The following is a 27,801-nucleotide window of genomic DNA, read 5'->3' on the forward strand; positions in this document are numbered from 1 at the left end:
TTGGACCCTAATTAGAAAGCTCGGCAGCAAATAGAAGGGCGTCCCGCATGATTGAATCCAAAGTGGCTGATGCCCAAATTCGTGCAGAGGCGGCGGGAGTAGACCGGGGCGCCGGTATCAGTGACTGCTGAGAGCTGCGAGCAGTCTCTCCGCGAGCGGGGAGGCGAGCTGGAGTTCTTCTTTTTTTTGCAGAGGTGATACAAGGAACAGCGACACGCGCTCTCCCCTGGTTTTGAGGGATAACAACAACAACAAATAAGAGAGAGAGAGAGAGAGAGAGAAACATAAGGAGGGACGACAATTTAGTCCGAGTCTCTACGTCAAAACCACAGGGACGCTGCGTTATCGGAGAGCAACGGGAGGCTGACGCGAGACAAGTACAAAGGAGAGAGTCGAGCCGCGCCGAGTCCCAAGTTACCGCTGCGCTCCGCTCCGGAGGCTGCGCCGATGGCATCCGTACTTGGGAACAGCAGCAGCCGCGCGTCGGGGACTCAGAGCGGACAGGTGAAATGCAAGCTGAAGAGGAGGCGGAGGAGGCGATGCAAGAGAAAAGGTACAACTTCACAGCACTTGTTCGCTTTTTACTGTGTCGGGGTTTTTCTTTTCGATCCCGGTGTGAGAGCAGAGGTCGTGCGCACCTTGGCGGGGCATCGGAGCGCGCGGCAGCCCGCTTCTACTTCAGCCTCCGCGTGCAGCACGCTCCGCGGCTCTGGAGAAATGCTGGAAACCACGAACGTGGACTAACGATGATCCTATTTGCCGTCGGCTTTAAATGACGCATTGTTTTATTCCCCCCCCCTATCAAAGTTTAGTTGCTGCTGTGTTTATTGTATTAAAAAAAAAATTGCTTTTATTGTCTCGAACATCAACGAGCACAACGACGACATTAAACGACTCATCAAATACAAGTTTGAACGCGTGCTAGTGATGGAGAGCGGCTGGTTTTATTTCCGGATGCATCGTTGTCCCCGAACCCGGTTTAACTTCATCACTGAATACAACACACGTTTCATTTCTTTAACGATTTTCAAGATTACTAAGCCATTTTCTATTCGTGACTTAAAATATTCAAAATATTAAATAAAGGATGAGCCATGCCCCACATGCACTGTAATAAAACTGCATGATTTAAAAAAAAAAGAAAAAAAAAAAAAAAGCACTTAAATGTCAATGCCTCATACTGTCCCTTTATACTAACATCCTCAAACTCAGCAGTGATACTCCTGATAATGTCTCAGCTGCTTTCTGTTACTGTTGTCTCACATAAAACAATTTTTTCCTCATTAGAGGCTTGAACACTGAACACAAAGTCTCAAGTTTGAGAAACGGTTCCGGGGCCTTCAGCAGGGAGAGAAAGCTCTCTCGTTAGTTGTGCAGTACTTCAGAATAATATTTAATTTCCTCTTTAATTTTACGTGTTTTTATTTCTGAATCAGAATCCCCCCAAACTGCTGCAGAAGAGTTCCTAATGAAGGAGTGTGTGTCGAGACCGTGTGCTTAAAAACTCACAGACGAGCCGCACTGCAGAACAATTAATTGTATCTGCAATCAAAATGGAAAAGCGTGACTAAATCATAACCAGGGTGCAACATTTGCTCTGCAGCCGCACCGAGACGGATGCCGATCCCCTGTGTGTGTGTGTGTGTGTGTGTGTGTGTGTGTGTGTTTCTTTCTTACCCTGCAACCTGCATGAAGGTGTTCCGTCTCTCTGCCTATGACAGCCGCGCATTTAATGCCACTCATGCTGCCAGGAAAGCCAAAAAACAACTAATAATTTACAGCACTTTGACTGCTCACACATGTCCGTCTCAACAGTTGTTTTTTTTTTGTCTATTATAAAATAGTCCCGATCTACTGCTGTTCACTGCTGAAACGCGCACCTGTGATTGCAGAGTCATTTTACGCCAACTTCTTCGATATTGTGCCCCACAGTGAGAAAATGACATTTAAACAAGATTAGCGAGGACGTTATTTGAATATGTCAGTTAAAGCGTCCATACTTAAAATCTGAACTGCCTCCTTCTCCCTGCTTTGGTTTTCTTCATTATGTGTTTTTTTTGGCTACTTTACAGCAAGTCACCAAAAAAGCTGATTTGCTCTGGCACAGGCCACAAACACTCACAGAAATATCTTTCTTCCCCTCCCCCCCCCCCTTCCACAAAGAAAGCAGAGAGGAACTAAATAAAGAAAGCAATGATACATTTATTTTTCATCAATTCATATCCATAAAGAGACGAGAGCACCGTTGCACGCGTCGTTCATGCTGGATTGTACTGACGCGCCACATTGTGGAATATGGATGAGCGCTCGGAGCGCGTCGGCGCTTCCCGACCTGCCCATTGAACACACAACGAGCCCCCATAAACACTTTGCACTTGTCATCAAACTGCAAACAGACAACCGCACCTCATTTCCATAGCCTCTTGATTTTTAATAGCCCAAGTAATTGAGACAAGGGAGACAATACATAAAATATGGCGCCGAGGCAAATGTATTTACATAATGGAAACGGCAGAATTGGTTCCACAACATTAGGCATTGCATATGAGTAGCACACGAACGTGCGCGCATTAGCCGGCAGGCCTTTTCGCAGCGTGTTTCCCCCGAACGGCTAATTTATCAGCGCCGCTGATTCGTTCTGATAACACAGGACATTAGGGGGGGGGGGGGGCAGGTTCAGGGGCCGCCCGTAAATGAACTGTGTCTTTGGGAAGTGCCGAGGGGCCGCTGACTCCTCCGAAAGCTGCAGGAGGTGGACTCACTGTGCTGAAACATTCAGACACATCTCCTGTTTGAGTGTGTGTGTGTGTGTTTCTGGAGGAGAAATACCGATTTCACAAATGTTTCATGATTGAAGGATTTTCTTCAAACTTGACCACAAATCAAGCAAAGCTGAGCATTTTTAAAATTGTATTCATCATCCTTCATCTCAAGTGCCAACTGATCCTCCTCATCTCAAGATTCCACACAATTCATAGACCTCAAGGCAAAATAAAAAGGCACAGAGGGATTATTGCGTGACATTTGGGGCTTAATCCCACGGAAAAAAGCTGCAGATTATTTGTAGATGGGCTCACTAAAACCTGTGTATTCAAAAGGTTGGAAGCAGATTCCTCCCCGAAACTTGTATTCATTTCTTTTTTCCTCACCCCTCCTCCAAAATCCTGAGCAATCGTACGGCTGTAGATTGCGAAACAAATCAGCACAGAACAAAGACTACGAGGCCCAGAATTCCTCGAAATCACACACTTTACTAAATTCCTCATCTGTGTTTTTTTTTTTTTTTTTGTAGCTCTCTTTGTCGCTCTTCACTCTTCACCGGCGCCGCCTCGCATCGCTCGGACGGACAGCTCGCTCTGCGTTCGTTTGCTCTCCCGTGTTGGTTTGACCCGTGTCCCCCACCGCTCCTACAGAGGACCCTCCTACATGCTGTGGATCTGCCCCTTAATTAATCACAGCCTCGTGATTTACGGTCACGTCCCTTAAGGATGTCGGCGACACAAATGGAATCCTTTTTTATTTTGTGTGTGTGTGTGTGTGTGTGTGTGTGTGTGTGTGTGTGTGTGTGTGTGTGTGTGTGTGTGTGTGTGACAGTCCAGTGATGTACAGGAACATCTGGGTGAACATCCACTGTCTGTAAAGTCTGTCATCGGTGTAGAACATGACCTTTTTTCTTCTTCTTCTTCTCTGCTACCGTTTTAAACTATGGCATATGTGAGACTTCTTTGTCTTTTATCCACAATGCATTTTTTTTTTTTTTTCCATTTTTTATGAACGAAAATAAGCAGAGCAGAGATTTATAGAGCAACATTATATTTTTACAACCACACTTATCATCCCGTTCCCTCGGCGTTACAGTACGGTATATCAGCATATCATCAAGAGCGCCGAGGGGGGGGACGGGGGGGGGGACGTGGAAAGCGCAAAGAGTGCAACATAATTTATGTAGCAATTACGGGTTCACGCCCTCGTCCCCCTGCGAGGTGGCGGCACCGGGGTGTGTGTGTGTGTGTGTGTGTGTGTGTCGGGGGTGGGGGGGCTGGTGGTGATGGAAGTTGAGGCAGGAGGGGAGGGGAAGAGGGTCAGTGCCTTCCGGTATCCCAGGCTCCCGTTTCAAAGAGGGCAGGTTGGCCAACCGGTTGCGTGGGGGGGGGGGGGGGGGGCGTCAGCATGGCAGACGAGCCGATTCGGCGTCGAGCCCCTCATTGCTCTGAGAGGGAGAGGAAGCACTGGTTGTTTGGTGTCACCGGCATCCCTCCACAGGACGCGTCGAGCTGAGGGCAAAGGTCGGGGCGGAGAGGTGAGGCCGAGGTAGGCCGAACCTCCGTCAGGTCTTTCGCTGCTTTCTACTTAACGATTCCAAAATCTGTGTCGGTTTAACCAGCGAGGTATGTCTCTGCATCTGCAGCTTTCTTCGTCGTTGCTGCATGTGACACTATGTATTGTGATGGAACAAGGAACGGTGGAAACACCTTGTTTTTATAGTTTGACCGTGTGTGTTTTTGTCAGCCTTCAGAGGAACGTGACATTTAAAGCGGCTGTGTTGGCATTATTTAAAAACTAATGCTGTGTACAAAATACCTACCTCACTGTCTGTTAGATAACCGGATTCATTGTGGTCACATGGTGTTCGTAATAGACAGCTGGACAGGAACAATTTTATTTTATTTTTTTTCTGTTCGAAACCTCTCACGGCTCACAAATATTGCTCGAAGTGTCCTCTCGACCTCATGAGATCCATCTTTTGTCGCCGAGTGTGTCATTGTGATGAAGTTGCTTTAAAGTCCCTTTTGTTGATACCGTTTTGTCAACCTCCCAAAAGTAATATTGTAGTCACAAAGTTGTTTGAGCAGCAACAGAATTTCAAAGAGAAGAACTCAAGATTTAGAAGAAGGGTCTCTTTCACATACAGTACCATTTCCACGACGGCTGTCTGCCAGAGCCTGAATAACTGTGCCGATAAAAAGCTATATACGTGAGTCATAAAAGAAGTGTGCCCAGAGCTGGATAACGCTGCAAGGAGAGCTCATTGAAAACTAGTCGCACTCGAGCCACAATGGTGTAAACACTCTGCTGTTCATTGTGGAGGAGACTGATCTGTGTCTGGCTGTTTATTTTCATTGAGAATCTCGCTGCAAAGCCCGTGTAGCAGTACCTATAAACCTGCACGTGTGCACTGTAACGGTACAGTGTACTCTCTGCACACTGATGTCACCCGGCCTGTGCGTAGTGGGAGGGAGACAGAGATGCATTTCAACAAATGTAGAGTCTGGTTTTATTCCCCCCCCCCCCCCCCCCCCCCCCCCCCCCCCCCGAACACTTCTGTCACACTTATTTGTGTTTGTGCTGATAACCGCATTTAGTGCTGCGACAAAAAGAAGAAGAAAAAAAGACCGCCGCTGGCATTTATGAGGTTAATGAAGGTCAGCGCCGACAGGAAATCGGCGCGGCGCTCCTCCCCGCGCGCGCGCATGGCTTTGTGCATTTACAGGCGCTCCCTGATTAAGGCTAGCGGTGGAGGAGTTGGCGGTTTAGGACACGGCGTCCTCTAACTGACTGAACGTTTAGCTGAGAGAGAAGAAGAAGAAAAAAAAGAAAAAGGTTATTACTACTGACTGTGCTCTCTTGAGGACAGCTGATAAAATGACCATGGAAAAAAAAAAAAAGGAATAGCACAACTTTAGCACATTAGCATAATTAGTAATTATCTCGTAATAGTCCCTCTTGGCGCTTTTGGAGCTCGGCAGTGAGAAATTGTACTTAAAGTTCAGGCGCGGAAAACAAATCCTGGAAGCCCCAAATGTCCCGGTGACACCCAGGAGCCGCCTCAGTCACAAGTATATGACGAGGAAAAAAAGCACAGATGCAGGTTTTTTAAAAATTCAGAAGGTGACACTTAAGTTAATTAGCCTTTTGTTTGATGACTCCCACAGTTGCAGAGATAAGGGTGTTACTCACATCACAAACAACCTGTTGCGCTCGTTTCCGTGACGACCAAACACAAGACATTTAATTGCGTTTGTCACGTGCTGCGGCTTCCGTCATCCGACAACGGCTTTCAGAACATCGACTGCTTCAGGGGGAGACCTTTGTGAACTGCCACACCGCAGTGTAGTTCAGCTAACGTATGTGTGAGTGCAGAGGGAATTAAGGTGTGTGTGTGTGTGTGTGTGTGTGTGTGTGTGTGAGAGTGTGAGTGAGCACAGGTTTGCCTGGGTGTGTGTGTTTTGCAACAGCTTTAACTGGTTTGTGATTTCGTCCTCTGGGTTTATCTTCTTTGTCAGCAGCAGTTCTTAACTTAACTTTTATTTTTGCTGCTGACGTCTTATTTTGAAGGTGCAACAATCATTTTTATTTATCAATGAATCTGATGATTATATTTGTGATTATTCCATTCATCATGTGGTCTAAAAATGTTAGAAATAATTAGAAATACCCCACAATTAGATTTCTGACCAACTGTTCCGAAAACATTTGGTTAACAATAATGTAAGAACCTGCATTCTTCAATTTAGTTTGTAATTTTTTTATTAGAAAGTGACTCGAAACGATAATTTAGAATAAAACTTAACTTTAACTTTGAGACAATGTCTTCCTCCGATCCCTCATCCATGCTTTATTATTAATGGACCACATTTATTTACATGTTGTATGTGCATCTTCACTGCTGTCTAATCTACAATATTCAATTCTAGTGGAATACCGAACTGGAAATAAACATGCACCATAAATTGCATTAATATCTTCATTGTCGGCAGTCTTCCTCTCAGGCTGCATTAAGGGCAGCCCTTTATGAAGCATGAGAGTAGAAACCTGCAGCAAATGTTGTACTTCTGGACTAGAAAGAGGACTTTGTTGGTATGAATCAACGCAGAATGTCAAATCTAAAAGTGTTATTTTAAAAGGAGGACATGTCGTCCTGTCTCCATGTGAAATTACGCCCCTGATTACTTCCAGGTGTAAAAGGAAATCTCCTTTTCATGGCTGGCTTTGCATCATGGCAGCCAGCTCCAAACAGAAACACAGTCGGCCTGTAAAGGCTTTATCTGCACAGTGCTGTTGAATATATACGTCTTTTTTTAAAACTATTTAAGCATGCTGTCCGGACATCTAATCTGAAGTGCTGCCAACAGCGTGGAAGTCCTCCCCCCCTCCTCCCCCCTCCCCCCCCTCCTCCACACACATCATGGTGGAAAAACATTTCTCCAGTTTATGATCCTAATTAGCTCTAACTGTGCCATCATCCCTGAGTCATCATGCCTGGAGAGAGGCCAGATCATTTGACGGTCCGCAGTTTCACACTTTCTTCATCTCTCTCCTCTCTCTCTCTCTCTCGGTTCCTCTCTCTCTCTCTCTCCGCTTTCATTCTCTCCCCGTCTCTCGTTTTCTGCAGCGCGCACACACACACACACACACACACACAGACACATTGTTATTGTTGTCCTCCGGCTCGCTCGCTCGCTTGTGCGTATTCACGGCACGCTGGTAGCTGCTGCTGTGCAAAGGGACATATTTCATGAGTGGAAAACATCTAAAGAAGGTGTAAAACATTTTTTTTTTTTTCCTTTTTGCTGTTTCCCAAACTCCGCCCAAAACATAGCGAGTCGGTTGTGAAACGTGTTCAGCTGCCACTTGACTGCATTTGGAAACTTTCAAGTCACAAAGACATTAGAAGCTCCCGTCACAGCGTCTGATCAGCTGGCGGACTCCGCCCCGCTGACTCCGGGTTGACTTAAACCTTCGCGCCGCCGTGCCTCGGGGCACATGACGGCACAAGTGGCCCATCTGCCGCGCTGACACAGCAAAGTTAACACCGATACCCCGCCTCATATGGAATAATGAAATTGGATGAAGCAGCTTAACCGCGCGCCGTCCCTTCTCTCACCATCAGACTGGGTGCCTATTTGAGATAACGTTAATGAAGGGGACTTTAGCCAAGAATAGACACTCTTATTGCTGGAGGGGGGGTGGGGGCGCTAACAGCATTTATTTCCATTAATAAGATGGAGCGCTTCACGAGAGGGCCTCTCCTGAGGGCTCTCTCCGGAGGTCTGAGAGAGAGTCCTACACCTTGACAAACCTCAGAAGGAGTTCATTTCAGCGGGCGGGCGCGCGGAGACACACTGCGGCGCGGCGCCGTCTCTCCAAGAAGCTCGTCTTAACCTTGACGTGGCTCCACACGACTTGGGCCGAGGTGGACATTCAATCACCGTAATCACTGCTGTCCATCCTTAATAGATCTTTTTTTAGGTCATTAATATGAATCTGACGCTGGTACCTTTGCTCTGTCAGCACTGTAGTTTTCTTTTCTTGGAGGAGCAGCCCCCGTTTTGTTACCTTCCCGTTGTTGGCTGGGGGGTTCTTGGGTGTCATTACTACTGTACTGCTGTAGGTGGTAAGCTATTTAGCCTGATATGCTAATGCACTAATGCTAGCAGCTTATGTTACACATAGAGCCATAGGCTGTATGTGAAGTGGATGTATTCACAGACTAGCTTGGCTTTTTTTGAGGGTGGAGCTAAGTGCACTTGAATGTTTTTAGGCGACCAAATCTGTTACAATTAACTTGCTTGAACTGAAAACACACTGGTTGATCTTATAAGTATGGCCCACGGTAGCCTATTTATATTAAAAGGGACCATAATTTACCACATGAACATTATGCTGTATTGAAGAAGACTTGAAACTAGAGATTGAGACCATAAACTCCTGTTTACAATGTTTACTGAGGTAAATAGTCATTTTCTCATAGACTTCTATACAATCAAACTTCTTTTTGCAACCAGAGGAGTCGCCCCCTACTGGCCATTAGAAGGAATGCACGTTTAAGGAACTTCAGCATTGCATTCACGTTTTAATCCTTTTTTTAAATGTTTTTATTTATACAATTGTGCTCTTTGGTTTTAAACCAGCTAGAAATACAGACGCAATACCAGAACCTCTATATACTGAGAATTGCTCTTACTGCAGCTCTTTGCACGGCGGTCCGTCGCTAAGCTGTGATTGGCCAATCACTGTTTGGAGGAGGGGTTTAGAAAACAAGTTACTCGTGTCTTTGTCTACTTGGCAATAACCCCCTGTGACGATCACAGCATTACATGATAAGTGGTAAGCATTATGGGGTAGCAATGCATTATCTCTGTGCAGTAAAGAGGTCCGTGTCGTGAACTCCATTACTACACCTGTGTACAGAATGCTTTCTGTGCACCGTGGTATTTGCGCCTCTCTTCGTATGCGAGGGGTCAACACGGATCTTAAGTGTGTTAATAGATCTGTGACGCCGGTTGATTCTCAGTGAAAGGTAAATACATCCAGCGCATATTAGATGTGTGTGGCTGATGGAATTGCCTAATGGCAGATTAGTGCATTGATAATGATGAGCATCCCGGCTGCTTCATTATTCTGCTCACATGCGAGCGTTAAATAACAGCCCCCCCCCCCCCTCTTCACCCTACAGTAAATCCTCTCTCATCCATTGATTCCAGCATCCTTTAGGGGCTCCTTCTAGGAGAGACCGACGGGCTTATCTGGCAAATCCTTTAAAAGGTATTTGTAAAAAAAAAAATTCCTTGCCTGCATTAACTCCGTCTGATGTTCTGCGTATCACCACGGAGTCGGCCGGCGACGGGGCGAGCCTGAGTCTTCTATACCTCTGGGCCGATCGGCGTGATATGTGGAGTACTGTTTTCCAAGTTTCTTAACAGTCACACAGCGTGGTGTTTATCTCTCCCCCCCCCCCCCCCCTTTCGCCTATCCTGATTTTGATTTGTACAGCTTTGAAGTGGTGGAGCGTAATAGATGTGTTTGCATTCGGTGGAAAAACCCGAGAGTTCCAGTCACTCATCCGTCGCCTTTGATAGCCCAGAGCCTATTTGGCCTCGCCCAGATAAGGCCTGGGTACACACAGAGTTGGATACAGTTGAATTGTTTGTACACACATGGTGCTTTGACACTGGTCTGCTTGGACTGGCTTTGGCACGGTGGAAAGTTTCATCCCCAACACCCCCCCCCTCCCCCTCTACCTCACCGACAATCCCACAGTGGTGCTTTGGGGCTGGAGCTGTCGGTGAAGGGTGAAGGGTGCGCAGGAACCCGGGGCTACGAATGTTGCCTCGCGTAGAGGACAAAGACAGAGGATGCCTCTGGGTCCAAAAGAGTCCCCGACACACTGGCACAGATGAACCTACATGACCACCGTTCCAGATTTAGACACGAGGTATGCTGTGTAGGTCCCCATACGAGGTATGTCTCCGGTAAAAAAACATCCTCCATTTCAGTGTCGGGTGTTGGAAAAAAAAAAAAAAAAGCAACCCTGCTGCACATCTGAAGGGAAGCAGACTTATCAGCTGCTCAAACAGATTCGCCTCAGTTCATCTCGCATCTGTCCTCCGTTTCTCTGAGTAATGATGGGAAATAAGTTCAACACAAACAACTTCAAATGTCAGACCTGCGAGGGATGTAAACAAATATGAGGACATTATTTGGATGCGAACAGATAACGTGTGCTAAACTGTTTGAGCAGCATGCCACTGTTTGTAGTCCTCTAAACACAGGGAGGTTTAATATTGAGACATTTAAACAAGGCTCATCCTCAAGAACTTCCAATTAGTTATTGTCAAATTCTCCGGCACGTCTGTTGGGCTAAAGTTTAGCTGTTGTTACTTTGGCCTCCATGAGCTATTCTGAAGCCAACGTATGACAATGTCCCACAAATGTCTTAACATGTTAAAATAGTGATGCTGCTGCTCAGAGGAAATGTTCGCTAGTTGAGCACCAAAGCTCAAAGTCAGATCGGGTTTTGCTATTTGACTTAATAAGGTACATGGTTGAGTATTTATATATGTGGTAAACATGACAGCAGAGAACACGTCGGCACGGAAAATGACGCAATGTACTCGATACTAAATTCAGAGTCAAATGTGAAGTTTGTGACATAAACATATCTGATCTATATAGAAGTAATATATACGATATATAGGTATAGATTCATATTTTTTTTGAAGGGTATAAAGGGAAACAAACGGTACAGGTTTTCATAAAAACTCTTAACATTACACTAAAAGACTAAAGTTGAACTGGTCACCATGACAGACGATACTGAATTAGAATGTAACGGGAGGAATAACCGCAGGGCGTTTGAACTGCCGCACGTACACTATGTGTGTAACGCCGAGTTAAACGTCTCATTAACTTCAAATTAGGGTTAGTGCTTTCCAAAATCCACATCATTTCCTAAATGTCCAGAAACAATAACGTAAAAATCAGACTAATCTAATCTGTTGCGCCGTTCGCAGCAATGCCAGGTCTTCCGTCGGGGGAAGACGGCAGCCCCGTTCCCTGAGCCGGAGTCCGACCCTCGGCGCGGTAAAACCCGGCGAGGCCCGTTGAGTTGACGGCGGAGAGAGAGCGGCAACCGGCTTTAATGATAACAGCCCCCGACGATAGCGATGCTAATCCCCCCTGCTATTCCTGCTGACTGCAGAGAGCCCGCGTTTGTTCTCCGCTCCCCCCCTATTAGCGTGATGGAGCTTCATTTTCATTTGAATGGACCATCGGTGGGATAAGGAGAGAGGCACTCGCCCGCGTACGTGTGCAGACTTGTGTGAGGGGGAAAATCGAGCATGTGAGTTGGGGGGGTGTGTTAACTCACACACACACACACACTGTCTGTGCTCCCAAACAAAGACACAACAATAGAGAAGTGGCCGCAGGTCAATGCGGTGACTTGTCTGGGCTGCCGGTGCTATTATCTTCCTGGCACCTGTTCCAGGGGAGTTTCTCCTGACCGTGAGCCACAGCTGAGGCTCAACGATGACTTCACACGACAACACGTCGCTATTCCTTTCTGGAGCGTCAGGTTGGAAGAAAAACACATTGAGCTTTCAACAATAACAGCAGATTAGATGAATTGTGAAATTGAGATGTCTACTGTAAGAGGAAGTTAATTTCTTTGAGCCTAATTTTTTGGTTAGAGTTTTGGCAAACGGTTGTCACCCTGGAGCCCCCTCACGAAGAGAGAATATTGGCCAAGGTTACAAACGGTTCAGGAGGGAAGAAGATCCCGCTTATTCATCAAAACTACTTTCTTTTCTTCTTTTTGATTATCACTCTTTAAGCCAATCAGACATGTTTTTTTTGTTAATTCAGAAGTGAAATTACAACCTTTATAGATGGATGGAAATGTGCAGATGAGTTTGCTGAACTTTGTTGTGTCTCCAGCCTAGATGCCTGTTTTTAAATGAGGTAATCAGTCACATTCCTAATGAATTCAACGACCGGAGAGAGTCTTCTATGGAAGATTCAACATCTTTACAAAGTCAAATGGTTCCTGTCGTACCCTCGTCACTGTACAGAAATGTAAACGGCCACAGCAGCAACACGTAGTGCGCTGAATGTACTGTGATTAGTGTGCGCTGTAAGACAGATATGTGCTGTTAGTTGACCCTGAGGTTGTACTGGCTCCCCGTGGCACAGTTTGAGTTTGTACAGTCGTGGCCCGCTGTTGAACGGGCAGAGAGTGTAAACAAGGCTCAGCCCCGGCTCTCGCTCTCTTGTGTGGGTAGTTTGTCATAGCTGTGACTTCAGGGCTATCTAAATAGCAGCAAGCGGGTGTGTTCATCATCACATTCATCCTTACCAGGGTGAGAGATGGATGGCCGACCGGTCCGCCGGGTCATGAGTTATCACCCACCAGGGGCTGCCGGTTCATATAAAGGTCAAAGGGCTATTTGTCTTCGGGCAAGTATGCCTGTCTTTTTAGGCCTCCTGCTGCACACACACACACGCACACACACACGCTCCCACTCATAGCCTCTTACCTGAGGACTCCTGCATACATTCATTAGTTTGCTTTATTTTTCATGCCGCCATGTTTGAGCTATTTCACTCATCCTGTAGCCGTTTGATCATTTTTCAGTTGTGCTCTACGTTTTGTGGCATTTAAAGTGTTCCTAATCCAGTATTAAATAATAATAATAATGTTTTGCTTTACGATACTCGATCAAGTGTTTTCAAAGACATTTTTCATGTTTTTTTTTTTTTTAATTTGCCTATTTGCTGTCTTGCCGAGAGTACAGTGTGAACATCATCACCACCAGTGTTTGTACGCTAAATACACACATGCTGTACGTTCATGTGGCCTATTAGCTTAGCTTAGCATAAAGACTGGAAGCATAGGAAAACAGTTAGCCTTGCTCCGCCTAAAGTAAATATTAAAAAAAACATACCAGCTCTGTTTAATTTGACACATTTTACCAACTTTGTTTAATAAAGTCACCGGACCAGAAAATAGGTAGTTACAACTCATAACATGTAAAGAATATAAAGAACTTTTGAGTTTGAGAAATACGCTCATAGGATCGATACCAGTCTCACACCTGTTCAGTAAATATACAGCATCCAGTTAGCTTAGCTTAGCATAAATACTAGAAACAGAAGTTTATTTTTTTTAAACAGACGACATATGAACGTGTGAATTAGTGAGCATTGGAGATGTTGGCAGGCGGATTGTGTTGCTTTGTGTTCCCCCAGTTTAAAGCCTCCGTGCTAGGCTAAGCTAAGTGAAATCGGTGATCTTTTTGTTTCACTCTCGGCAAGAAAGAGCAATTCCAACGTGGTCGTGTTAAGCTTCCTTAATCCTCCTTATTGTGAATTGACTTCTCGGGCAAAGCTAAAGTAAAAGATTCCAATACTAAAGGGAAGTCCTGCCACTTCCTCCATCAACAGGCTGCTCTGTCATCACTGCGACAGCTCTGTTGTACATCATAGTTGTCCGGGCGATGACACGGTGTCATTACAGGCAGCGGGAAGAGGAGGAGCACTGGAAGATGTAAATAAACTGGTCAACTATATTAATACAAGCTAAACATCATCACACTGTCAAACCCCGCTCGTTCACGGCGAAGCACCATTAGTTTTTTTTTTATGGTTTCTGCACCACCACCCTTCAACCGTTAATAGCAAACGTATTAGTATCTCAATGTGGAAACATCAGCGCGCAGAGCTGTTGTGTGTAATAAGGAAAACTTAAATGCCCTGATGAAAATGTGAAGGAGCACAACGTCAACGCATAAACACATTAGCGTTCAGCGTCGGCCGCGGACCTCCTGAGTCGGAGCGGTGTTATGTAATGAGTCACAGGGCATATGGATCGGCCCTTTGTTAGAACTGCAGAATGCATTATCATTAGTCTGTCTACAGTAAAGGGCCAGCCGGCCCTGAATGGCGAACAGATTCATTGTCTCTCATTTCCACTCATTAGACTCCTTTAATGAAGACCGGTTTGCTCCTAGCAAGAATGTACCTTTTGTAACGGGGAGACACTTAACTCAGCCACCAACATCACCTGCGCCGATAAGATAAAGTAACATGAAACTTTAATGATCGCTGAGGGGAAAATCACGAGTGTTGCGGCATCGGCTTGTAACGAAGGCTGTGTTTTAAAAGAAAAATAGGATTATCATGTGAATAGAGCCGAGTAGAGTAATAAATGAGCCCACACCAGCAGACTGAACATTAAACATGATAAGGAGGCATCGATAAATCCAATCACAAAACATGGTTCATTATGACACTGTCATGGTGGGTAAGCACAACAACACCATAAAACACCAAATAATGAAATATGCTTTGTCTGCTATGAAAACATTTGGCAAAAAATATATCCATGTTACAAGAACCCCCCCCCCCCCCCCCCCCCCAAAAGAAAAAATACGCTGTTTTGGTTTCCCCCCTTTTGTAGCATTTATTAACTCCATAAAGAAATGTATGTATACAAATGTTTAAACAACTATAAGCACTTATTAATGCCTTTTATTAACATCTAAAACTTCTTATGATGCATGAGGATAAATGCATATAATTACAGCTATACTGCGTTATCAAGCATCCATAAATTGGATGTTATAGTATTTTAATTTACACTTCTATTCGAATATAAATGCAAAAAGTTTAGATTTTGAAGAAGGACTCATAATCCGACTTTTCTCCCCCGGCCTTGGTTCAAAAAGGAGCTGCACCTCCCACTCGAGTCCTCCACACCACCTGCTTGTCGCCGGCCAGCTTTCAGCTGCCAACGCGGTTATCCGATCCTTATTGGCTGCGCAGCGCTCGGCCAAACTGCAGCGCCGTGCCCGTTATCGCGCTCTTAAGCAGGTGCCCGAGACGCGTCGCTCCTCGGATCACAATGCAGATCCGCTGCCGAGCGATCCATTTTTCAATTTGGTCTCCTGCCTGAGATAAATGAACAGATGTCGATTGACTTCCCCTTCCTGTGCAACCGTGTGAGCCGTAGTTTCCACCTGACAGCCGAGGCGTCATACCTGAGAGGCTGTTTGAGACGAAACGCGCGTTCTAATTAGCGCCTTTTTCTTTTAATTGGACTGACAATTGGCAGGAGACTCCGACGGCGGTTACTTTGACATGTTTTACTTTTCTTGCCTCTTTGTTGAGCTAATCGACAGATTGCTTTTCGCGATAGATGAGGTGAGACGGGAGGCCCGTGTCATAATCGCACTGCGGACATACATACGCATACGCATATCTAATCCCCGCCCACCAGAGCTTTCACAGCCATCTATGTTCACCAGCTGGTTATTATTGCTAAAAATACGCTTATAAAACTGGTGTAGCCTGGCACCATCACACCCTAATGACGGGAGTCAAGTGGCGCGCGGCTGATATGCCCTCACATGCGCGCTGTCACAAGCCATTTAATTAAACTTGAGAAAATGGGAGCCGGCATTGTTTTGCTCTAAGCCCTCCCTCCACACACACACACACACACACACACACACACACACACACACACACACACACACACACACACACACACTCCTCTCCCCTTGTGCAAGTCGTTATGAACTAATATGCCGTCTTTATTGCCATCATCTCAGTGATCATGATGGTTTTCACGTAGTGATGATGTGATATTATCGGCCCCGTTCAGGCCGTATTCACTGTTGTGTGGGGAAGGAAAACACCAGCGTGCTATTCGATGCTCACAGAAGGTTAACGACTGTTCTGATGTAATCAGCTGTCAACCAAGCTCCTCCTCTGAAGCACCTCTGTTGGATCAATGCCACGGCACAAATAAGTGATTTGCTGTGATATGGAACATAGGTGTTTAGGGCTTTAGTCATTTTTAATTTCTTCTCTTTTAGCTGTCTTTGCATATTTATATTCTTCATTGGTGTCTGATACTTTGGCCCGCGATAACCAGTTGTATTTGAAGTATTCGTGAGCAATCCGTAATGGTCAGGGATGCCCCTCAAAACCAGGTTCTGAGCGGGAACCGGTTCTAAATTAGTGAAACCCGGAGTATTGATGAGGTTCCGGAGTAAACGGTTCCGCTGTCGGCAGACTCCGGCTCAGTGCAGCGTGAGACACACGTCATGGCAGGAAAAACAAAACGATCGAAAGTGTGTTTACTCCAGTAGATGCTGAGAACTCTTCTTGTCACAAATGCAATAAACCAAAGTAAGGGAGGTAACACCAGCGATTTCTAGAGGCTTATTAGCCTAGAATAGGCTAATAAATGAAAGCTAATCGCTTAGCTAATTGTTCAGATGCTAATGCAAGAGTTTGTCAGAGAACCAATGATGTCAATTGGACAAGGAACCCTCTAACCTGGTGCACTATTAAGAATATTGAGCTTACATTAAGAATTAAGCTCAAAGCAGTGACACTACTGTCCCACCTCCTTCAGAGGGAGGTCAGCGCCGGCTCCAGAACAACAGCTCCAGACCTGGTAGCGATTCAGTGTCCTGTTCAAGGACGCTCGCTAACACACAGTGGAGCTCTGATTTCTCTCCTCTCCACCAGAAAGCCCACAAATGTCCTATAAAGCCAAGCCATTGTCTCTACAAATCCCACCTGCCTTTCAAGTGGTTACCCATCCATGTCTGTGAGCGTGTAGCCTGCACCACGGCTGGGTTCCCCGGCCTGCGCTGTGCCTCCGTGTCGGGGGGGCTCCTGCGATGAAAGCACAGAAAAACGGTCCAGAGAGGGTCTGGGAGGGAAAGTGGAGCAGTGTCGGGGCGCGGAGTGAGACCGGATGATGGATGGTAAACGAAGGTGATTCCCAGAGAACTGTGTGTGTGTCTGTTCAAGTGTATAGAAGAGAGGAAGAGGAAATGAGCTCATGGCAGTGTGTGTGTGTGTGTGTGTGTGTCTACCGCTGACACTCGGGACCGCTGCCAGGCCCGGTGTCCCCCAACTCAGAGGTTAGTGGCAGGCATCGCACCCCAGCAAACCCGCGGGTCAATGTGGCAAGCGCATGCAAGCGATCCAGCACAGGTGTGAGGGAAAGAAATGGAGGGAGGGGGGATGATTGAGCAGAGGATGAGAAGAGGGGTTAAGCACCGGGGTGACGAGCTCTCCCGGTTTGGAGAGGGAACAGTTTGATGGATGAAGACGAGGGCTGGAGGACAAGGAAGTGAGTTGGGCAGCACAGCAAAAGGCCAACGGAGTGTGTGTTTTTTTTTTTTTTGTGTGTTTTTGTAAGGCAGCTCGGACGGGGCTCGCCTTCGGGTGTGCTCAACTTTTCAGTGTCCGCGAAGACAGCAGTCACAACAGAGAGAGGGTGAGCGGCCGCAGCCCGTGTGCTGCTCAAGGTCCATTGAGTGCAATTACACAGAACAATAGAGACAGCGCAGCGCTAGTTGACGGTGCTAAACACCGCTCCTCTTGACACAAGAGGAGGCGCGCAGTGGCTGAGCCGGATCAAGATGCGAAGCCTCGACTGGCTCCTTTTGTTCTCGCCCTGTTGTCTCCGCCGTGCAAGTCGGGGGCCAAGAAACGAGGAGGATGGTGGGATTATGTTTGGCTGATTTGAGGCCAATTGCTGGTTTCGCCAGAGCGTCGGATGAGAGAGGAGGAGGAGGAGGATGTCAAAGAGATGCGAGTGTCTAGTGATTATTAGCGGGTTGGGAGGGGGGCGATGGAGGGAGCAGAAGAAAAGCTTCTCCTCGCTGGGTCTCAGTTTGGACTTGACAAGGCACAATCTCCACCACATGCGCTCCGCCCGGCTGGCGGTTGGGGCTTTCGGAGCCGGTGTTCTGGGTCTTTCGGCGACGCCTGTGGTCCCCTCGCGAAAAGTCCGCCGCGGCCGCCGTTGTGACAGCGTGTCAAAATTTAACACTCGGCCGCAACTGTGACTGCTGGACAAGTGGGAGACGAAACACTGAGCTCAGTACGTTCTGGTGGCTGGTGGCTTGTTCTGTAACATTTAAAAAAAGAACAAAATGAAGGGGAGACAGAGACACACGCATGCCTGTCACGATAACTTTTGTTGGACAATATGTCCCAGATAAAAATTGAGATTAAAACATTTAAAGATCATTTTATGCCACTGAAATAATGACAATGAGATGGCATACTACAGCCTTTAAAAGAGCAATGAAGTTAATTCTTAAAAAGTAAAAATATCCAAATTAAATAAAACCATGCAACCAAAACAATAGAAAATGGACTTTGAGGTATTGTCGACAAAAGATGTTTGGTCACCTCCAGAGTTTGATTGACAGCCTTCCCACCAGCCGAACCAAACCAATTCACCAGTTTAGTATCCTCACACTGGGATCAATGCCCCCCCCCCCCCCCCCCAGGCATCAATAAGGAGTCACTGCCTTCATTATAATTCAAAGCAAAATATAGTCATGCACCGCACTGTGTACAGAGCTGACACCGCCTTGCCCCTTCCCAACCATCTAAGTAAGCTGTTATATCAGTGAACACCTTGCCGCTCGTGTCAGGCGTGCGCTCCACTTCCTAAAGAGAGAGGGTATGTCTGCTCTTTGTAACGACACAAAGTGCTGTCTGCAGCATATGCCGTATTTTTAATTCAACAAGGGCGTTTTGGAAGCCTTGTAGCGTGCCATACGATAGCAGCTCGAAGTGGCGTTCCCCCGACGCTGACAGAGAAATCAAACGTAAAAAATGGAGCACCGGAGCGAGCGCTCAGCGATACAGAACAGATGTTTCGCAGAAATGTTGACTTTTTGTTTGGCCCTTATCTTTGACGCTGCCATCCTCTGGTAAAGTGAGTGACGGAAGAGGGGAGGGTGAAGAGAGAGAGGGGGGGGGGAGGAGGAGATGAGTGAAGGGAAACAACGAGGAGGAAGCGGAGAAAAGCGGCGTTGTTGGTGGAACTAAGTGGAGGGAGTGTTGGCAGGCGGGGGTGTTGGAAAGTGGGACAGCCGCACAGCTGTGTTTTGGCGTCGAGGGACCCCCCGAGATTGGTGTCACTTTATTTCATTGTCAGGGAGAAGAAAGGGAGGGAAACACTAGAGACGACGCGGTGCACAGAGAGAGAGAGAGTAGAAGGAATGGGGTGAGGAAAGAAATGAAAGTAAAAAAAAAAGAAAGACAGGCCCTGGAGCAGCTGCTCCTGTATTACCTGATGGTGTAGAAGGAAGGGAAGAATAAAAAGACCCTGTGTTGGCAGTCGAGGGGGCGGGGGGGCAAGTAAACAGAGGCACCACCCTCTTCACGCTGACGCCTGGTTCAATCGCAGGGTGACCTGGCGAGTGCGACCTGTCATTTAGAACCGGGAGAGAGGAAAACAACATTTCCCATGATTCAGCTGCTGCCGTGTGTGTGTGTAAGGCGCCGCTGACATCTTTAAGATCAGCTCGACAATTTTTTCTGGCCACCTCACAATAAATAGCCCTTTTGAGTTATATTGCATTTGCCCGGGATCTGGAAGAATTTACGATCACGCCGTTATTTCACCCGCGCCGGGGCGATAAAATTCCTGTGGCTGAAGTCACCGTGGGGGGTCAGGCTCTTTTTGTGTTAGCTACTTCATGTTTATTTTGCTATCTGTCAAGGTGAAGTGTCTGAGTAATGCCCCCCCCCCCGGGTCATCGACTCCTGCAGCCTTTTTGCAGGAAAATCTCACCTTCGCAGTCTTCGTCGAATCGTGTTCTTCAGTCGAGAGAGAAAACAGCCATTGCGGGTCGACGTCTTATCGCTCCAACGGCCACTAAAAGTCGCAGATAGAGGGAGTAAATGCGGCGCCATTGTGGCCGTGATTGCTTTGCCGCGGCACTTGCCGGGGACAGTCGCACCGGCTCCAAGAGACTTGGACAAAGTGAGTGATGGTGGGCCTGATTCACCTCTCTGTGCGCAGATATATGGGACAGCTGAGGTGAAGACGGATAAACTAGACCCGAGAGGGAGGGAGAAAACCCCCTCGGAGGGGATGTCTTAAATCATCACCCTCGTTTAGGACGGTCAGGTCGCCTGCAAGACGCCTTTACAGCCCATTCCAGAAGTGCTGCTTAAGTTCATCAAAGATATAAAAAAGTCCTTCTGTCATCAAATAAAAAAAAGAGAAGTGGGCAGAAAAAGCAAAAACAACAACAGATGAATATGGAAAAACAGCCAGCCCTGTCATTTTTCCCTTCGGTTTCTTGCACACTGCTGGTAAACGGCGCGTGAACAAGCGTGCTGCAATTTTGAACGCAAGCTTTATTTTCCGCCATTTATTTAAGCCCAAAATGGGTCCTGATGGAGTCATCAGCCCCCACTCGCCGGCTAATGGTTTAATTATGTCCATCTGGAGGAGGCTGGGAATGGGAAGCTCGCCTTACTCTCCAGTCACTCCTCTGGTAATTTGTCTTCCCCCGTGCCCACTAACTGGCGCACCGATGCCGCCGAGAAGCGGTGAAGCATTCCGGCGGCGGATCCAGCCTCCTGTCTCCCACCCGAAAAAAAACGCCCTCCCTTCCTCACTTCCTCTACCTCCGTGGCACACAGTGAGAAGCCACAAAGCTGTGTTGTGCAATGTGATCCCTGACCTGACCGAGACCTAAAAGCAAGTTAGCGCTCCGATTATGTGTCTGGAGATAAAGTCCTCTTTGCCTTTTAGCCGTGGATATTTTAAATGTTAGGCTTAAATGGGATTATTGGTATCTATTGCATAATGAAGTGATAATCGCCAACATTTCCATATAAATGAATGAACCTCTTTGCTGCTCTCTAATAGCCAGCTAATGCTACACAGCAGTGATTCAACCTATCGCTGTTAATGACAACAGATGGGACATTACCAGCCTAGGTTTTGCCCACTAATAACTAAAGCATATGTAAACATTATTTTAGAATTGGAGAAATAAGTAAATGGCAAGTTAAATGCTTTTACGCTTAAGAGCAGCCCTGATCGTGGAACGGTAGTGAAAGAACTGTGAAGTTAGTATTGGCACCAGTGGCCGCCAAAACTGAACTGGCAAAGAAATAGAGTCAATACTATTTCCTCATTAATTTGCACCTCAAAGACTGAATAACCACAGTGTTTAACGCAAAAAGTGACACTAAAATCACAAATAAAAATACAGTTCACCCTCTTGTACCAACAACCTCTGCTACCATCACTTTAAAATACTTCCTCTGACTGGGAACTTGACCCTGAACTCCATTCCTTCATGTCTCCGTCATGTAGCCGTCTGGATCAAGTGCTGTTGGATCACATTTCATGGCTGATTTGTACATAACGATGCCGTCTGGTCTAAAGAAGTTTGTTGAGCTTGGATGTGCTTTGTTGGTTTGCGGGGCGAACATCATTACTTAGTCTGGGTATTGTTACGAGCAGACTAAGCTGTATTCCCCTGCCAGGAAGATGACATTGAATTACTTGTAGAGGAATTGGGTCAAACAATGAGCGTCAGCGGCAACAGTGCGCCTGTGTGCGTTGTGAGTCGGTCTGCCTGGATGCGCCTCGGTTCAACTTATTAACTTATTACTGTCTTTGCATGCAGATGTGATATATATATATATATATATATATATATATATATATATATATATATATATATATATATATATATATATATATATATATATATATATATATATATTTTTATAAAGAAGAGGAAAGTTGCTGTTGTATAACGTTGTGATGGCTGTCTTTCTTTCCCTGATTTTGTGACGCCTCATCTCTGCTGCAGATTCTGGGTCAGAGCGTCTTGTTCGGATGGTTCATTTTAACCGCCAGGTATTATTGCTGCCATCATTTCAGCACTACGTGCAGAAACGGCTCATTCCTTTTGCAAGGTGATTTAACATTTGAATAGAGGCCCGTTCTGCACAGATGACCTAGTTACCTTTTTACTCCTGAGAGCGCACGCTCTTCAGTCTGAAGGTCGCAATGACGCATGGACATAATATGCTGTTAGGGCATAAAAGTAAAATGCTATGGTTATAGGCTCCTGTGTTTTTATCAGCCCCCGTGAATGAAAGGGGAAGTGAATGCTTTTACTTTGCCATCCTTATCTCTTGTTCTCAGTAAAAAGCCTTTTTTTTACGTCAGATTTTCTGTGTTGACTCCGCGGAGGTCGCCGCTGCAAGAGCACCTCCTGGCTCGCATAAATGCGGAGAGTTTATCGTTAGCAAGATAGCTTTTTCCGCTAATAGACAAGAGCAAGGGCGCCGTTCCAGCTCGTCAGCTGTTCTCACCTACGCCCGGCGCCTCAAAGAGAGAGAGTCCTCCGTCTGACATCGCCGCCGATCAAAGGAGGGGGAAAAAAACAAAAAAAACGCTGTCTACCTGCAGTCTGAGCCTTTGAACGTTCAACTCGCATCTGACGGAGGAAGATGACTTTGATTTCTGGTAAAAAGGGGACAAAATTCTTGGCAGTGTTTCGACAAAAGAGAAGTCTCACTAATTTAACGACATCGTCAACACACTAAATGGGTGTCACGATGTCTGCCTCGGCTGTGTTTATTCTCATTCTCATTTCTATTCTTTTGTTTTTTTCCTCATTGTTTATTCTATCCCTTCTTTCAGCCACATTTCTATGTCTCGACCAGTCACCTGACTGCTACTTCCAGCCTCTCCTTCCTGCCCTGTAGGGAACCCCCTTTTCCACCATTTCTACCTTCAGATTCCCAGATTGTCTAGTTTGCATCCGCTCTAGCTTCCCAGCCTTTGTTCTGCCTGCCTGAACTACCGCCTGATACGCGGTTTGATGGTTCTCTGCGTGCCTCCTTTTTAGAAGAGTTAGCCTGTTTCAAAGCCAAAATATTAGCGATCAGTGACTTCAGTCAAACAATAATAATAATAATATAGGTCTTCCAAGCCTTCAGTGTTCCAAAAAAGAAACTACAAACCACCAAGCTCGGGTCTAGTGCTCCCTCCCAGCCTGTCCCGGGGTGAAGGTTTTTGGGGAGATAAGGTTACACGGAGGAAGACGGAGGGAAAGGTTGGGGGCGGGAGTAAGAAGCACTTGCAAGATGGCAGCCACGGGGGAACGATATCGGCCTCAATTATGACGGGCAGTGGAGTGCTGCTCAGGAGCAGATGAGTTGAGAAGTCGGCCCCGGCGGAACAGTCAGCGGCTGATAGCTGATAATCCTCCGGATGAACCGGGACAAACCGGTCACAGATGGAGCCGTCCCACGGTCAGGTGTGACGCCAACTGCTGGCGGTGCCGCATCGGGATGTGCAGCATGTGATGAGAGTTTGGAGAAGATTCTTTGTGGGATGAAGTAGAACAGGCGTATTCAATTAAAATTCAATTCATGCAAAGGTCCGGAACGTCACAATAATGTCTAACTTGCGCCGTGATTAGTAGCCTCGCCGTTCAATATATAGTTCCTAGCAGTAGTATCAACCTATGTATGAAGTCAACAACTGTCAAATCAAATACAGAAAGTTTAATTGAATGATATCGGTGCATCCCTAGTTGTAAAAAAAACAAAGGTTATGTTACCATGCAGAGCTTTTCATCCTCAATTCAGGCTTGTTTGCCAGCCTCCAATCTATTGAGCGGTCACAGGATCATTTCTATGAAATGAAGGACCGTTTGTCGTTGGAGCTTCTCATTTTGTGCCCGTTAACAACAGAATGTGAACTCAATACATTTTTGGAGGAAGCCATCGCAGAGAGCCGAGCAAACTTTTGACACCAGTTATATTTCTGCCTCTGTTGCCCTCGTACCGCGTTGCCACCTTCCGTCGGTGGAAATGAAGGAGACCCAGGTGATGGCTAGTAGTTTGCCACCAGGAAAGAAAGGAGGCGGCGGCAGAAACTGGCCCTGTTGATGCGTGTTTGCATCCACTACCGGATGGACTGACACAGGACTCCATGTTGCCATTAGTGGGAAACAGATTCCTCTTTTTGGCCCGTCTATTACCTTCGAACGGAGCATGTGTCTCATTATTACAGATCGACTAAATCACAGATGAGGTGTAACAAAAGCTGATGTACGACAGAAGCAACAAGCTTGTATTTGTCACACCGCCCATACCAACAACAATAAAAGGTGTCCATTGATGTGTTGGTGTTGGTTTTTTTTGCGGGACATGAATCACAAAGCTGTACTTCAGAGAAAAGTCAAGTACCACACATCGACAGCAAAATGTCGTTTGGGAGCGGTACTTGTGATAAAAAAAAACATTTCAACGCCTCTTCAAACGGCTGTACCCCTGATGAAGCGAAAAATAGTTGTTTTGAATTTACTACAAGGTGAATGTTGGAGGCGATAAAGGTCTGAATAATCATAAGTCTGCCTATCAACCATTTATCCTCTCACAGGTGCTTATTTTCTGCTCGCTAGTAGGATCAACGAATCAGTTTTGTCTTGCAGATATTCAGCTACAGTGGTGAAAAACGTGATTTTTTTTTTTTTTTTTACAAAAATTAGACAGCAGCTGTTTAGTCACAATAATGTCAACCCAATTCAACTTCTGATTTGTGATTTGGAAGTGTGAAAATCATTGTCCCATTGACGTTTTAAATCAGGGTTTAGTTGAGTAAACATGAAAAACCTTGGGGAGGGTCTTTCTTTTTTAGAAGTCAAGCACTTTCATACACTCCCTTTCATTAACAGTGAAGGCCGATGTAAGTATCTGCAAATATTCTGACATTAAAGGTATTTATTCCAACCTGGTTGTCATTTTAACTCCCAACTACTAAGACTTTTTTTTTTCAAAATAACATGCTTTAATGTATTCCTCTCCCTCTGCCCCTCTCAGCATTAGCAGCAACATCGACCAGTGCAACAGAATGACTGTGGTGTCTGAACAGACAGTACACAGATCCAGCTGTGATTCTCCATTAGGGGGACGTGGAGCACCAAAAAAACCTGCGTGACAACGCGGAGTCCAATGCAAACATTCGGTTTCTGGGGACTTCCTCCCTGCGTGTGTGTGTGTATCATCATCATCATCATCACAGAGACCGCGGCGCATCATCGGAGCACAGATGCGCCCTGATTAAGGGCGAGCGCCGCAATGACAGAACTGCATTAGTGTGATGTATGTGTTGTTAGCCAGCGAGCAGCTAATTCCAAATTTAACACCTGATTCGCACAATGCAGTCACACCTGAGTGCGAGCCAAGATTTACTACCCTTGTCAGACCACTGATGGCTTTTATAAGTAATTTTTCGGAGTCCCCGATTCATTCTCTCTCGGCGTCGCTGATAATGAATTATGATTCTGGGTCAGGATTCAGCTTAAAAGCAAAATTATAGTCATTTGGAAACTGGGTTGCTGTCAGATAGTCACTTCGCTGGAGGGGAAGCCCCCCCCCCCCTCCACCTCCACCACCACCCATGAGGTTTCTTGAAAGGCGGAAACCGCTGTTTGAAAAGACAAATTCATCTTCATTTCGGCAGATGCAGAATGAAGTGGACCTGATTTTGTGCATGGAATAAGTGTGGCCCAAACCTGGAACGCAGAAGCGGTATTGGGCTTTCCCCGAATACCGTTTTTTGGGGGCTTCGAAGCTTCAGTGACAAATATTCAGCGATAGAATATTGCGTCACCAAAAGACAAATCGCCTACTAGAAACGGCTGAAAATTGTTCAATAATCGCATAAAATGTCGTCATATGTGGCCGCGTCTCAGAAAGCACATCCACGGTTTGATCCCCGGCTCCTCCACTCCACAAGTGTCCTTGGGCCAGATACTGGACCTCAAATCGGGCCATCGTTGTGTATGAATGAGCATAAAGATCACATCCTGATCAGACATCACTGAATGAATGGGGGCGGGTGAATGTTGACAGACGAGCGCTTGGAGTGGTCGAGCCGTACCTTTGTTTCCTCACATAATCAGCGCGGATAGAACATCTAATGCTGCGCTAACTGGGCATCGCTGAGACTTCCCCTGTTTAATGCTCATTTCCAGTGACTCATAACGACAGCGCGTGCGGTCCTGATGATGGAAAAACAAGGGTGCTGCACATGTCGGGCACCGCAGGCCTTTGTCTACCGACAGGTTGTGTGATTTTGAACAGGTGTATGTGCTGCATGGTCCCATCTGGCCTTGTTATATTTCCCAACCTGCTATTTGTCCCGTTTTATACCTCTCGCAGGGAAACGGCCATGTGTTTGTGTGTGTGTGTGTGTGTCGTTTTTAGTGGTGTTGTTCCAGGTCAAGCTGGTCCTGTATAATCATGGTTGTGTCAGCAGCCGGCCCACTCATCACTGCACAAGGATACCAGCCTCTGACATTGACCCCCCCCCCCACCCCCTCCCTCCCTTCTCAACACACACACACACACAGATAAACACATACACACTTCCAGCGTTATTATACTGTGTGGGTGTATAGGTGTGTTATTTAATGGACCAGAGTGCGTTGGAGCAAGGGTGACTTTGTTCAAGAATTGTGGACACACTTCCTGCCTCAAAGAGGCAGCGTATGAGCTTAGATATGATGCTGAACTCGGCACATTCGCGGTTGGGGGGCTTCTACCAGTTGGTGTCAGTTGCCACAGTTGTCACAGTAATCAGGCTTGAGGTTGTGCTGTGTAGTCAGAGTGGCAGGACATTTAAAATGCACGGCGGCTACCTGAGAAGTCAAAAGGATTCGCTCAATGTAATAAACATTTCACATAGTTGGCTGAAAGTAGTTGATACATTTTTGGACATTTGGCTAATAATTAGCTTAAAGTAATTTATAAACAGTTGAAATACTTTGATAAAGGTGGTGGATTATCAATTGAAATAGTTAGCTTGAAGTAATGGATAAACACTTAATAATTAGCTAAAATAAATTGATAAATGGTAGAAATAAATAAATGGAAATAGAAATGTATGTGCATTTGAGCTAATTGGAAATGTTTGTTTGCTGCTGTGTATGTGTGCTTGTTGGTGTGTGTGTGTGTGTGTGTGTGTGTGTGTGTGTGTGTGTTGGGTTCCAATCGAGTCTGATTGAGTGTGCAGCTGCACGCCACTTGATTACCCCGCGCACACACACACCCACCCTCCCCTAAAAGTCATTTTTGTCTGTGCCTGTTTTTGTCAGTGAAGCTGTTTCCGTGTGTGTGTGTGTGTGTGTGTGTGTGTGTGTGTGTGTGTGTGTGTGTGTGTGTGTGTGTGTGTGTGTGTGTGTGTGTGTGTGTGTGTGTGTGTGAGGATTTGCCTGAGGACAGCAGTCATGCTCCATTAATTATCGCAGCAACCTGCTGACTTTCAAGTGGCGGTGGCAAAATAGTCTGTAAGACCCCAGAAACAGGCTGTCAGTCCTCGGTCTCATGTTGTTGCGTTGACGTGGGGGCTTTTTCTACATAAGCAGAGACGGGCAAAAATACATCAAAATGTATTTTGAAACAAAAAAATACCCCTCAAATAAATCTATTAAAGTAAAATACAAAATAAACGCCGAGACAGCATGCTAGCGTCATTAGCATGTTAGCATCGATCGCTAGCTTGATATTATAACCATCACCATGTATACACAATAGGCTATGTAGCCAGACCCAGACATAAGTTATACATCAAGCTAGTTGACATCTGTCACACTGTTAACTTGACAGACAATCCGTTGAACTTGAAGATCTGAAGACTGAACT

The 27,801-nt window shown here is 46.1% G+C and overlaps 1 protein-coding gene across 1 annotated transcript in view; it reads left to right on the forward strand.

Moving 5' to 3' along the window:
* Positions 1-447: 447 nt before the first annotated feature.
* The window catches only part of adarb2 (adenosine deaminase RNA specific B2 (inactive)), a gene marked incomplete at both ends in the record, with an annotated part of 146,013 nt that continues 118,659 nt past the window's right edge, over positions 448-27,801 (forward strand). The window contains one exon of the mRNA XM_079181003.1: positions 448-553. Coding sequence (XP_079037129.1) covers positions 448-553 — 106 coding nt within the window. The remainder of the gene's footprint in view (positions 554-27,801) is intronic.

Source organism: Pholis gunnellus, assembly GCF_910591455.1.
Source record: "Pholis gunnellus genome assembly, chromosome: 20".
NCBI lineage: Eukaryota > Metazoa > Chordata > Actinopteri > Perciformes > Pholidae > Pholis > Pholis gunnellus.